Source organism: Silurus aristotelis, assembly GCF_946808225.1.
Source record: "Silurus aristotelis genome assembly, chromosome: 17".
Classification (NCBI taxonomy): domain Eukaryota; kingdom Metazoa; phylum Chordata; class Actinopteri; order Siluriformes; family Siluridae; genus Silurus; species Silurus aristotelis.
Window position 1 is genome coordinate 18,622,822 of NC_139590.1, and position 14,048 is coordinate 18,636,869.

The 14,048-nt window shown below is 40.3% G+C and overlaps 1 protein-coding gene across 3 annotated transcripts in view; it reads left to right on the forward strand.

The window, feature by feature from the left end:
- Nucleotides 1–14,048, forward strand: part of prkar1b (protein kinase, cAMP-dependent, regulatory, type I, beta) — a 33,733-nt gene that overhangs the window by 11,198 nt on the left and 8,487 nt on the right. For all 3 annotated transcript variants that reach the window (XM_083565933.1, XM_083565934.1, XM_083565935.1), the window contains exons 3-6: nucleotides 5,730–5,900; nucleotides 6,870–6,961; nucleotides 11,854–11,915; nucleotides 12,825–12,871. In XM_083565933.1, the coding sequence (XP_083422059.1) occupies nucleotides 5,730–5,900; nucleotides 6,870–6,961; nucleotides 11,854–11,915; nucleotides 12,825–12,871 (372 nt within the window). The remainder of the gene's footprint in view (nucleotides 1–5,729; nucleotides 5,901–6,869; nucleotides 6,962–11,853; nucleotides 11,916–12,824; nucleotides 12,872–14,048) is intronic.

Below are 14,048 nucleotides of genomic sequence, written 5' to 3' on the forward strand. Positions count from 1 at the left end.
TCTACATATTTATGTTGTTAATTTCCAGTCTATTACATGACACAGGTTCTCCAATGAAATAAGATCTGGTGACTCAGAAGGTCAGTAAAGTATTTTGTACTCAATGTCATTGGACCAGATTTTGTTGACTATACAAGCCCAGTGAGAAGCCATAGAATAGTCATGAATAATACATGGATTAGACTAACAGGTAAAAAGTATTATTTTCTAACTCTAAGCAGTGACATACTCTAGATTTGGAATACGAGTCATGAACTGACCTAAGCCGTTTGTCTAAATGCTTATGGTCAGGCAATGTTAAGAAGTTTCCTCTCTAGCTCGAATGACCAAATGTTAGGAAGTTTTCCGATCTAGCTCGAAAGGACCATATAAGGATTTTCACTATCTGATGTGCACTGATTAGGGGATTGTATTTGCCCCAGCGTGTCAGTAAAAACATGATACAGGATTCAGAACACTCTACTTTACTGGGTATAGAATTGATTGTATATGAGGTGATTCTTGCTGTCTTCTGCTTGCTGCTGTTCAGTGGGTTGCGTGATGCAGAATGCTGTTCTGGCCTTTTATACTCTTGGTGGAGGACGGTGTACTGTGATGTCACGGGTAGCTTGCCATTGCTTGGTAAACTGTATATCTGCCTCTAGTGGTGAAGCATGGAAATACAACTAAATAGGAATCCTTTCTTACACTGCCGCCCCCAAATATGCATAGCATATTTGCTTCTAAATCTTAGCTAAAAGTCTGTCGGTTTGATCTTGGTGTCGTCTTCAACTGCTATCTCTGGTAGATTAATGAGTTGGGTAACTGCCTGTGTGTATAATCGGCCTTTAACGTTGACCTCTGCAGACCTAAATTGTCCATCTGCTCCAGGAAATGTCTTTGACACTTTCCCGATCAACCAAAGGGCTCGTGGTAACTGGGGATCAACAATCATGATGACAGACCCAACTGCAAGGGTTTTAGTCTCTGCATGCCATTTGTGGCGTAGTTGGAGATTGGGTAAGTAGTGTCTCATGAAGCTTGACCAAAAATGATCAGTGAGAACTTGACTTTGTCTCCATCTACATTGTCCTATGTATTCATCGGCAGGGTATATCACTTGAGGTAAAGAGCTGTCTAGCCGCCCCATAAGCAGAAGATTTGGGGTGATTGGGTCTAAATCTGTTACATTGGAGGAGACATAACCTAAAGGTTTGCTATTAAGGATTCCCACTATTTCGATAATTACTGTTTGAAGAACTTCTTCTGTTACTGTTTGTGCACCTACTACTGTACGGAGGGCATTTTTAAGAGATCGGATCTCCCTTTCCCAGCTGCCACCAAAGTGAGGGGCATTAGGTGGGTTGAACCGAAATTCGATCTTCTGTTTGGCTAGATGCTGTTGAATTTCTTGGCTGCATTTCTTTAAGGCATCTCTTAACTCTCTCTCTCCACCCAGGAAGTTAGTGCCTTGGTCAGATATCAGTTCTGAGGGGGTGCCTCTACGTGCTATAAATCTCCTCAGAGCCATGAGGAAGGAATCAGTGTCTATAGCTGTGAGAAGCTCAATGTGTACACATCGAGTTGTAAGACACTTAAAGATTATTCCCCATCTTTTCTCTAAACGCCTGCTTATTTTGGTTTGGAAAGGTCCAAAACAATCCATACCAGTACTGTAAAAGGGTGGTTTATGAAGTCTCAAGTGTGCTGGAGGAAGGTCAGCCATTTTAGGGTTCTCAGGTTTAGCCTTCCACTTACGACATTCCATACAGTTATGTTGAGATTTTCGAATTGCTTCACGACCTCTTAGTATCCAGACACTTCTCATTTCAGCAAATACTCGTTCTGGTCCTGGGTGGCACAGCTTACTATCATAGTCTTAAATGAGTAATTTGGTGGCTCGATGATGAGGTTCTAGGACAATAGGGTGAACTGTTTGGAGTTCTAAGCCTTCAGCACGACGTAGGCGTCCTCCCACCCGTAAAAGCTGACTGGCTTTATCGAATTCTGGGGCTAAAGTGAGCAATCTACTTGTAGGGGATACGGGCTTACCAGAGCTTAGTTGCTCGTATTCCTCTGGAAAACTATCTTGTTGAATATTACAGAAGAGGAGATGTTCTTCTGTCACATAGTTCTTAGCTGTAGGTATACTAGCTTAATCTAAATCACTTGGATGTTGTTGAACTATGGCTTCAACAAGGTCCTTCCAAGAATGGTACTCACTAGGGTCTAAGGGCTTTGATGTTTGTGTGACACCACAGAATATACTGGCTCTCCTTTCCACTTTATCTTCAGGGGTCTTAAGAGGTGGCAGGGTTGGCCACTCTGATTCTGATTTAAGTAGAAAGGGTGGACCTTAACTCCACCTGTTTGGTGTAACAAGTTCTACTAAGCTGCGCCCCTTTGTTAGATCATCGGCTGGGTTTCTGGCTGTATCCACATATCGCCAATCATGTGACTCAGTTAGGTCTTGGATTTCTGCTATTCTAGTGCCTACAAAGACTTTAAAACTGCAAGATTCAGATCTTAGCCATGAAAGAACCGTAGTTGAATCAGACCATAAGATCACTCGGCTGATCTTAAGAGTGAGTTCATTTTCGAGCAGCTTCGATAGTTGGGCACCAATTAAGGCTTGCACATAGCTCTAGTCTAGGAATGGTTTGTTTACGTTTAGGGGCAATTTTGGATCTGCCAATCAGGAAAGCAAGCTGTATTCTACCTTCCTGATCTTCAGTTCTTAAGTATGCTACGGCACCGTATGCTTGCTCTGAAGCGTCACAGAAGATATGAATTTGTTTCGTGGTATTGGGCCTATCCATATCTGGCGTAACATAACATCGGGGAAGTGTGACCTGAGAAAGAATGGGTAGTTCATTCTCCCATTCACACCAGGCTTTCACTAAATCCGCATAGTGGGTGTGGTTTTGGGTGTTGGGCGGTGTTTGTAACCGAGTATAGATATAGATAAATTATAATTTCATCTTAGTCCAAAAGTGTATTCATGGGGATCGGTCTTGTCATGTGATAACCAAAGCTCAATGCTATCCGAACGGGCCTCTTTGGGGAGATGATTAACGACTCTTGGGATATTACAGGCCCACTGTCTAATCTCAAATCCACCACTAGCAAGAAGGCCACATAACCCATCCACTACCCGCTTGGCATCATCTTCAGTCATTAAGCTTTTAAGGCAATTGTCTACGTAAAAATTCCTTTCTTCTGTCGATCTGAGAATATCGTCAGGTTGGGTGTTGTCGAGAACACGGCGTTGCAAGGCATAGATGGCACAACAGGGGCTACAAGTGACTAATTTCTCATTCCTGTGTGGGATGGTATCGCTTTGCCAGAGTCTCTCTACGTTTCGTGTAGTTCTTTCATTTGGGGAGTGATAGAGATATGTAAGCATTGTTGAGGCTGTATCTGTTGCTGCAGAAAGCGCATTGGACCTTGTAGTGTCCAGCCTAATCTAGTTCTAATAGCTGCTGGACCGCCAGGGGGCCCTAGGTGTACAGGCTCAACGGGTGTTATAAGGTGGGGATGGTCTGCTCCTATCAAAAGGAGGGGTTGTACTTTATCTATTCCTATATGTAAAGGAATGTCCTTTAGGTGTTGGTATCTCTGCTGGAGTGTTGCAATGGGATAAGAGTGTTCAGCTAAACCTAAGTGCTCAGAGGTAAAGGCATTCTGTATTCAGTAACTCTGTTGGGGCTGCGATATAGAACGTACTCTAAAGGAAACTGCCGCCCCATTAAGTTTCTTGATATCTTGTCGAATAGTTCTTAATGTTAAATCTTCCTTCTGTCCTTGTAACCCTAGTTTCTTAACTGCAGCTGGAAGTAACATAGTCCTTTTGGATCCGTCATCGAGTACTGCATAATTGTTCAGGGCTCGATTGTTGTGTTGTAATACAATGGCAATCACTTTCAGCAGGACACGCTTGGAACCTTCTGGCCTGTCTAGATACAGAGTTTTGTTCGTGGAACTCACTAGACAGGTACTCTCCCTTTGCGGTTGGCTATTAACCTCATTAAGGATTTGAAGATGTTTCTCACTGCATAGACGACAGGGCTTCTTTAGGGTACAGTCTTTGGCTAAGTGTGATCGCCCACATTTCCAACAACGCTTGTTGTCTTTGATCCATTTGATCATCTGCTCTGTACTAAACGCCTGGAAAGTGGTACACTGGCTTAAATAATGTTCGGTACTGTGACAATATGGGCACAGAGGTCTGCTCTGTTCAGATCCCCGTGCTGGCTTGGACTGATGCGAGGGCGTTGGCACCCGAGCAACTGTTTCTGGAGATCGGTCAGCTCCATGCAGGACAGAAGCGAGTTTATGCTTCGCCACTGGGCCTGGCTTGGGCCGCACCATCTTACTTCTCTGATCTTTCCCCTGATTCGATTGTCAGAGCCTTATACTCCACAACCTAGCCCCCGCAGATCCCAAGTGCCACCTAGTAAGAGTCCCTTTAAGTCAGAAACAGATGCATGTGCCTGCGGGACAAGACCACAGCCCAATCCCGAACATAATCTACAATATCCTTCCTTGATGGGGCGGCTTCAGAGTGCTGTATCTCTGGACACGTCCTATAAGGGCCCGCATCCAACAATTCCAAATCTCACCAGTCCAGACCCTAGAGAGTTCACTCATCTAAAGTTAGCCCTTGAAAACATTCCCCTCCCGATGCAACTGAACTCTTTAAGTATCAGATTCTCTTAGGACACCTCAAATTTAGAGAGGCTCGCCTAATAGCAGGCTCATTCCTGAATTCCCCTCAGCCATACACAGACACTATGACTATGCTTAATGGCCAATATGGACTACCTTTCCAGTTAGCCCTAACTAAGATAGCAGAAGTCATGGATGCTCCTAATGTACAGACAGGAGATACAACTAGTTTCAAACTGTTCGCCCTCAAAATTCAGGCCCTCGTGGGTCTCCTGAACTCATTAGGTTCAAAAGGAGAAAGCGAACTAAGATGCACCTCACATGCAGCCCGCTTACTCACCAAGTTACCCCCGGATTTGCGTGCTGCATTTAAACGACACCTGCCCCATCAGGATTCCTACACTCTACCGGATCTGGCAGAGTGGCTCAGGATTGAATCCTGAGCAATCGAATCAGGGGAAAGATCAGAGAAGTAAGATGGTGCGGCCCAAGCCAGGCCCAGTGGCGAAGTATAGAAATACAACGAAATAGGAATCCTTTCTTACAGGCACTAGAGAGAACATTTTAGGAAGCTTTACATCAGTATCCTATATTTATAATAATATTATGCACTGATGTCCTTTTAATATACTTTAGATTTATGCCCTTATAAGACTGACTGAATAATGTATGCTGTGTGTGCAGTGTTTTAATGTAAAACATGTGAAAGATTTACAATCATTTCTAAAGTTAGTTACTTGAAAGAAATATAAAAATGTATATCATGAACAATGATGTCTTTGCCCTCAGTACTACTAAGTACATTTACTCCTGTTGATGTTAAAATTTTCTTTTTTGCACTATTTTGTATATTTTCTATATCATGTGAAACATCCACTTTCTGAAACATAATCTGAAATGTTTGTCAGACACCAATACAGTCAAAGGTATCACACATGACTGTGTGTGACTGTGTCCAAAAATTTCTTGAATGAATTGAACATTAACTAAAATATGATGAGCTTAATAACTGCATTTGACAAGCGTGTTGCACTTTAGTGGATCTGAACGTAGAAGATCTCTTTCTTTCTTTCACTTTGCAGGAAGAAAGCAAGCAAATCCTGGCACGTCAGAAGTCGAACTCTCAATCAGATTCGCATGATGAAGAAGTTTCTCCTCCCCCTCCAAACCCTGTGGTGAAGGCTCGACGCAGGAGGGGGGGGGTCAGCGCAGAAGTCTACACAGAGGAGGATGCAGTCAGCTATGTCAGAAAGGTGAGACACACAAATATCAATCAAATAAAGCATTTGTTTTGCTTTGCAAATAAATAATTTATTCTTTTTTACCTTCCCTCTGGGTAACTTGGATGTTTTCGGTTAAAGCCCAAAGCTTGCAATCTCAAATTGGGGGGTTTCAGCTAGTTGTTGATCTGCAAATTCCTTGTTTACTTGATCAGTACATTCTTCAGTAGGTGCTAGTGTGTGGACTTTCTCTTTCAGATGCCAGAACAATTTCTTTTTATTAGTGCAGAATGTTCTCAGGATGCAGCAGATTTCTTGGCTGAATTTTTCCACTTGGCTTCAGTTGGGGTGTGATACCCAGAATTATGTTGCGCTACCAATTTCCTTACCAATTTTTTTTATCAATGTTAGGCCATGCTTGCTGTGGTTTCTATAGAACAAATAGTTTGGCTGGTATTGGTTAGGGAACTTTCATTTGGACACATAAACTACATTAAGAGAAGAACTTGTGAATGTCTAAAAGCATAAAGGGCTACCAATATTTGTGTTGTAGGAGCTGATGGATTTTATGGGTACCAGTCATGTGGCTATGTTATATGTACTTGTGCTAACTTGTCTTGTTCAGATGGCTGGATATTGAGAGAATATTCTGTTGTTCCACTTCATAAATTAAAGCGCCTATGAAATGTCACTGTGGCAAGATAACCTACTTAAGTAGAAAAATGGCATAAGTATTCTCGTGGACCACTTTTGTTAGGAACAAATCACTGCATACTGCATACATCCCACGAGATGTGCTGATTTGGAGAAGCTCTGACCAGTTGTCTAGCCATCACAGATGTCTGGCCCTTGTCAAAGTCGTTCACGTCTTTACCCTATTTTGGGTTTGCGTTTGTTTACATATGTTTTCTGTTTTTTTTTTTTTTTTTTATAGATGTGATAGTAGTATTTCTTCTTACTGTTAAAGCCAGATCAATTCTAATATTTTTTCTGTGTATTCAGGTAATCCCAAAAGATTACAAGACAATGACAGCCTTGGCTAAGGCCATTTCTAAGAATGTGCTTTTCGTCCATTTGGATGACAATGAGAGGAGGTAAGTAAAAGATGGGTAGTTATGTTATATTTGTAAAGAATTATATTGTTTTAATGTTCTGAAATGAGACAACATTCCTCCAGAACCCTGGTGCTACATAAAATAACATAGACCTACATAACCAAACATAAAGCTACAGAACAAAACACAGCTAAGGACAAAAGTAAGTGTCCTAGTCACATAAAGTGCATTACAAATAAACAATGCAAACAAACAACACAAGACAGTGTGGGACAGATACACAAAACACAAAATAGCACCGACCAGTAAACCTATTGTATAAGATACAGTACAATGTGCAAAAGAGAGAACTATAAACAAGAGTGTATTTGTAAACATGAACACAATGTTGTGCAAAAGCAGCAAACGAGGGGTGCAAAACAGCTTGTAAACAGTATAATAGGATTAATATAACTTAGGTGGTGCTGAGGACAGGGATGTGTATTAAGTGAAGTGAGATGAGTATTGAGTGTGTGGTGAATAACAGTTCAGTAATAGACAGTTGAGTAAGTGTGTGTGTGAGTATGTACAGTTTATTTCTGTGTGTTAAGGAGCCTGATTGTTCGAGGGAAGAAACTGTTGCACAGTGGATGTGTGTCCCGAATGCTTCGGAACCTTTTTTCTGATGGTAGAAGAGTGAAGAGTGTGTGTGTGGGGTTGTCCACAATGCTGTTGGCTTTGTGGCTGCAGCGTGTAGTATAAATGTCTGTGATAGAGAAGAGAGAGACTCTGATGATCTCGGCTGTCATCACAATACTCTTGCAAGCCGAGAATCTTGCGATCCGAGACGGTGCAGTTTCCAAACCAGGCAATGATGCAGCAGCTCAGGATGCTCTGAATTGCCCTTCTATAGAACATGGTTAGGATGGGGGAGGGAGATGGGCTTTCCTCAGCCTTCTCAGGTGCTGCTGGGCTTTCTTGGTGATGGAGCTTGTGTTGAGTGACCAGGTGAGGTTCTCTGCCAGACGAACATCAAGGAATTTGATGCTCTTGACAATCTCCACAGAGGATCCATCAATGATCAGTGGAGAACAGCCGCTCTGCTCTCCTAATGTCAACAACCATTTCTTTGGTTTTGTCAATGTTCAGAGACAGGCTGTTGGCTCTACACCAGGCTGTTAACTGTTGCACCTTCTCACTGTATGCTGACTCATTGTTCTTGCTGATGAGACCCACCACGTTCATGTCATCGGCGAACTTGATGATGTAATTCGAGCTGTGCATTGCTACACAGTTGTGAGTCAGCAGAGTGAACAGAAGGGGGCTGAGCACACAGCCTTGTGGGGCCCCATTGCTCAGTGTGGTGGTGCTGGAGATGCTGTTCCTGATCTGGACTGACTAAGGTCTCCCAATCAGGTTGTCCAGGATCCAGTTGCACAGGGAGGTGTTTAAGCCCAGTAGACTCAGCTTCTCAATCAGGTGCTAAGGGATGATTGTGTTGAATGCTTAAGTGAAGTTTATGAACAGCATTCATACATATCTGTTCTTATTGTCCAGGTGGGTGTGGGCCAGATTGAGGGTTGTGGAGATGGCATCGTCCGTGGAACGGTTTGGATGATACGCAAAATGCATGGGGTCAAGTAAGGGGGTAGCTGGGTCTTGATGTATATCATGACCAGCCTCTCGAAGCATTTTATTATGATGGGTGTGTGTGCGACGGGACGATAGTCAATGAGGCAGGAGACTGTAGTTTGGGTACATTTTGCTAATTTTATTTTTTGTGTCACTACAATTCCTTATTAACTTAAGGAAAAGGGAATAATGTGAAAGTACTATTCGTTCCTGCTTGCTTGAGCACAGACTCTGATGTGAAGCATCTGCCATCAGCTGTTACTGTACTTTAGAAATGGTGTAGCATTATTATGGCATCAATGTGCCATTTTCATTTCTATGGCCAATGGCACCTTGTCATATATTTATATAATGCCGGAATTGCGAGAAATAAAGACAGGATTGTGAGAAATAAAGTCGGAATTGCAAGAAAAAAGTCAGAATTAACCAAACTTTTTTTTTTATGTGGCGGAAACAGGCTTCCATAGTGTTTACCTTTCCAAAGTGTTTCAGAGTTTAGTGAGTGGTGCATTAGTAATAATGGTCCATTGGGAAACAGTGCTCCATGTGTAGTAAAAAGGACTAAACAAATACAAAACAAATAATTTGCCTTGATGCATTTTTGTATTTGGGTTACTCTGGATGATCAGTGTTGGGAAAAGTTACTTTTAAAAGTAATGCATTACAATATTGAGTTACTCCCCAAAAACTAATTGCGTTACTTAGTTACTTTTTATGGAAAGTTATGCATTACGTTACTTTTGCATTACTTTTGTGTTTCTTACCTGGTTAAGGCTTGATTTCTTTTCAGGTTTAACAGGTGAGAAGTTCTTGCACTAGTGTTTAATGCAGTAATGCATTAAAACAGTGTAATATAGATAATTGCCATTATATAAGGTTATGTAAGGTTAAGGGTGTGGGCTGCACACCGGTGATGTGTAGGGTGAACATACCTTTCGCTGTCATCTCGTAAAACTTCGTGCAATTCCGTAAATATGACCTCGTCCTCGTCTACATCGCTATCTGCTTCATCATCAGCTTGAAACATTCTGAACTCTTTTACAAAGTTCGCGCCATCGTCAGTGACCGTGGCAGTTTATCTTACCACAAAAGAGCAAATGAGCTGTGAATTTGCTCTCTATCTCTGCTGCGATTACATCGTACGTGTGTCTCCCACAAAATCGACTGCAGGCGATTGCAGATTTTTGGCGATGCAGAGTAACAGGATCGATCCAGCGTACAGTACATGCCCAAAGTTTTGTCTCCATTTCCATATATGCCTTGTCCATATAGTTTGTAAAGGTTTTGCGATCGGGCAGCACGCCCCCTGGCTTTTACCCTGTCACTGAGATTTTGCTGATGATATTACGAAATGTGGGCACCTCCACAATGGGCAGCGGCTGCATCTCCTCAACAATAAAAGCAGCAACCAATTTTTTTTAGTTCAGTTGAACTAATTGTTTTACCTGGTGGTGAACGTGAACTGAAATCAAGCCTTTGTTGTTTAGCTTGAGGCGGGGTGCAGGTTTTATTCCTCTCTCTCTTCCACATCTGTAGTGCTGTGCTTAACATGCAGATGTTTTTTTTAATTTGAAGTGGTATTTTTTGCAGTTGACAAGAGCTTTTCACCAACACATAATCTGCACTTAACGATTATTCCCTTCTCCTTTTCCTCGACTATTTCAAAATATTGAGAAAACTTCCATCGCAGTAATGTAATGCTCTGGTTTGCCATCTCCGCGATTCTGACTAGCTTCTGTTCCCGCAGCTCGCACATATGAGTGCGCGATTCTACATGACTACGTTCGTTTTAATTCAGTATTTTTTTTTTTTTTTTTATGAATTTATATATTAATAAATAATAATTTAACTGAAAAGTTACTCGCATTACTTTTTTAAAAAAGTGACTCAGATATTAATGTGTAAATTTATAAAGTAACGCGCTACTTTACTCGTTACTCCAGAAAAGTAATATTATTACGTAACGCACGTTACTTGTAATGCAGTGTTGTACATCATTGTCTGTATATTTTCATATGCAGTATCATACAAAAGTAAGCACACCCCTCACATTTCAGCAACCATTTTAGTATACCAACTGTGACTGGTCAAGAACTCTAACAACTTTCATTTATTTCCATTACTGTCTGTGATTAAAACATAGAAAATAAGGTGATCTACACTCACCAACTCAAATATTTTTTACACTTTTATTTTGGACTAAATTTAATATAAATATATTAACCTTTTTTAATCAGCCAATCAGTAATAAAATTGTGCTAATACAGGTTTTAGTTATGTTTACATCAAATATGAAAGAAAACAGAAAATATCAGAATGTGTGATCTCTGTTACTTCAACTGTGGCATGGTTGTTGGTGCTAGATAGAGTGGTTCACTCAAACTGGACAGTTAAAACTGGAAAAGGTAATCTTAAGAATTATTCTGCAACTGTCTTTGTTTGGCCGAGACTTAGCCCCCTGGTAGTCTCAGATTCCTGTTCTTGGCTGACAGGAGTGGAACTTAATGTGGTCGTCTATGCTTGTAGCCCAAGGTTTTGTGCATCCTTGGTTTCATGCATTCTTCGGCAGGACGGTTTTCTTACTTAGACACACTCTTTCCTGTGCATATGACAATAAACTCTTGAATTTTAAATATTTTCTGTTTACCACAGTTGTACAGAGTGATTAAGTTAATAAATACTTTTAGCTTGAACAAATCGGGCTATTTTCCTTTGAAATCTCTAATCATCAAGACATTTTCAGCCATATATTCTGCACTCACTTAGTGATTTTTTATAATTTGCACTATTCTGCCATTCTGTGTGAACTCTAAAGACTGTTGTGTTTGTGAAAATAGCAGAAAGTCAGCAGTTTCTTGAATATACTCAAACCAGTCCATCTGGTACCAACATCCATTGCCACAATCAAAGTCATAAGGATTAAATGCTTTCTTCATTCTGATATTTGATGCAAATATTAGAGTAAACTTTTGACCTGTATATGTATGTTTCTTTTTTCTACATTGGTACTGTTATTAAATAATTGGCTGGTTAGATAACTTGTGAATGTGCAGGTGTACAGGTGTTCTTAATAAAGGAGATGGTACATGAATATTTGGTATAACTGATGTCAGGTCTGCCAAAGTATAAATGCAGAAACAGCTGAAGACCTTTTTGATGTTTTTATGCCTTTCCTTTTAACCAAATGCGTGTAAATGTGTCTTGCGCATAGTTGTAGGTATGTACTGACAGCTAATTGTGTGATTCTGTGGTGTGCAATTCAGAGGCGGGATAGGTGGGAGAGAGAGAGATTACTAATGATGTCATTTCCTTTTTTTCAGTGACATATTTGATGCCATGTTCCCTGTCACACACATTGCTGGAGAAACAGTCATTCAGCAAGGTGGGCAGAAAAAAAGTTAAACATAATTGTTTTCATCCCTGATTTTACACTGGTTTATAAAACAAATTCACTTGTATTAAAATACTTTAATACAAAGAGCAATGGACTACCTTTATATTTATGGCAGATTTATACAACTGAGCAATTAAGGGTTAAGGGCTTTGCAGCATGGTGGTGGGATTTGAATCAACAACCTTCTAATCCACTAAACCTCTAACACTGAGTGAGGTTACCCGATTATTTCTCAAAATAAGTGATGAGAGGGGAGCCGGTGGGTAGGGGGTTGCCATGTTGGTGCTAGGCACTCTCGGTGTAACAGACAGCTACATGATTTTTTGAGCAGGCTGTTAATTTTACTCCCCAACTAGGTGGCCTTAAGCTGCATTCGTCTTTGCCAAACATTCCAGCTGCTTCCATGTTTATGGAAAAGTACATTGTAAGGCAGCAAAGACAGTCAGAGTTGCAGTGAATGTATTTATAAAAAAAAAAAAAAAGAACAAACAAATCAAAAATACAATATCAAGGTCAAAATCCATAAACAGTCTGTCATTGTATGAGACAAGAAGGCCTAAACTTCTAACTTGGATTACAAACAAAGCAGTGTGTGCCAGGTGATAAATTGAGCTCAATGACAACTTTGTGGTGTGACTGTGAAGCATGCTTAAGTAGTGTGTGGTGATCGTGTCAAGGTGTGTGCAGGAGTGAAATGTGTGTAAACTGAGACTTTTTTTCATGTTGGTAAGTAAAAGTGCTTTCTAAGAAATGGAGTCAAATACAAAAGAAAAACAATTATGAAAATTTTAATTAAATTCACAAATTTGGATCATGGTGTGAACCATTTTCCTGGAAGGTGTGTGCTCTTCAAATTTCACTCTGCCGCACTGTTTCTTCTCTTTCTTTCTATCTCAGGTGACGAAGGGGACAACTTTTATGTAATTGACCAAGGAGAAGTTGATGTAAGTACAATGAAACATAGACGTTTGATTGCTATTGTTACATCTGCTCTGATTCACTTGTACTTGTGTGTGTGTTTAGAATATGTGCCAGATCATCAGTTCAGTAGTTTCAGAGCTGTAGACAATTACACTTTGATGTGGAATAGATAAAAATATTATCATGTGATATACATATGTCATTTCATAATATCTTTAAATGGTGCTTTGTTGTAAAACAGCACTAAATTTGGAACTGAAAAGTACTTAACCATCCCAAGTAAGTTTCAGCCTTTCCCCTGGAGGTGTTACCAGGTTGGCCTGTTTTAAAGCAGGATGGAGAGTGAGAACAGGCTTTGTTTCAGCTCAGCAAGCCCAAAATGGATGAGGTTTAAGTGCAAAGATAAAGAGTTGAAATGCTGATAAACATTAAAGAACTTCTCCACAACTTCTCTATATAAATTGGAAGATCCCTCACATAATGTCCATTCAGGTTTTGAAGGCCTGTTAATTTGGATACTTGTCCATCTGTTCAGGAGGAGAGCAAACTATATATATTGTTTTCATATTAATGTTTTGTGCTTGCTTTTTTAATTCCTATATAATAAAGTCAACAATTGGATAAATTATTGACACACACACACACACACACACACACACACACACACACACACACACACACACACACAGAGGTTGCGTCCTCTGTGCACCATTGGTCTCAGCATCCGCTGACCCGCTCTGTGATTTCAAATGGTCTCACACTTCGTGGCTAAATTGATGTCGTTCCCAATCGCTTCCACTTTGTTATAATACCACTAACAGTTGACTGTGCTATATTTAGTAGCGAGGAAATTTCACGGCTGGATTTATTGCACAGGCGGCATCCTATCAACGTACCACGCTGGAATTTATTGCGCTATATATATATATATATATATATATATATATATATATATATATATATATATATATATATATATATATATATATATATATATATACAGTGAGGAAAATAAGTATTTGAACACCCTGCTATTTTGCAAGTTCTCCCACTTAGAAATCATGGAGGGGTCTGAAATTGTCATGGTAGATGCATGTCCACTGTGAGAGACATAATCTAAAAAAAAAAAAACAGAAATCACAATGTATGATTTTAAAACTATTTGTATGATACAGCTGCAAATAAGTATTTGAACACCTG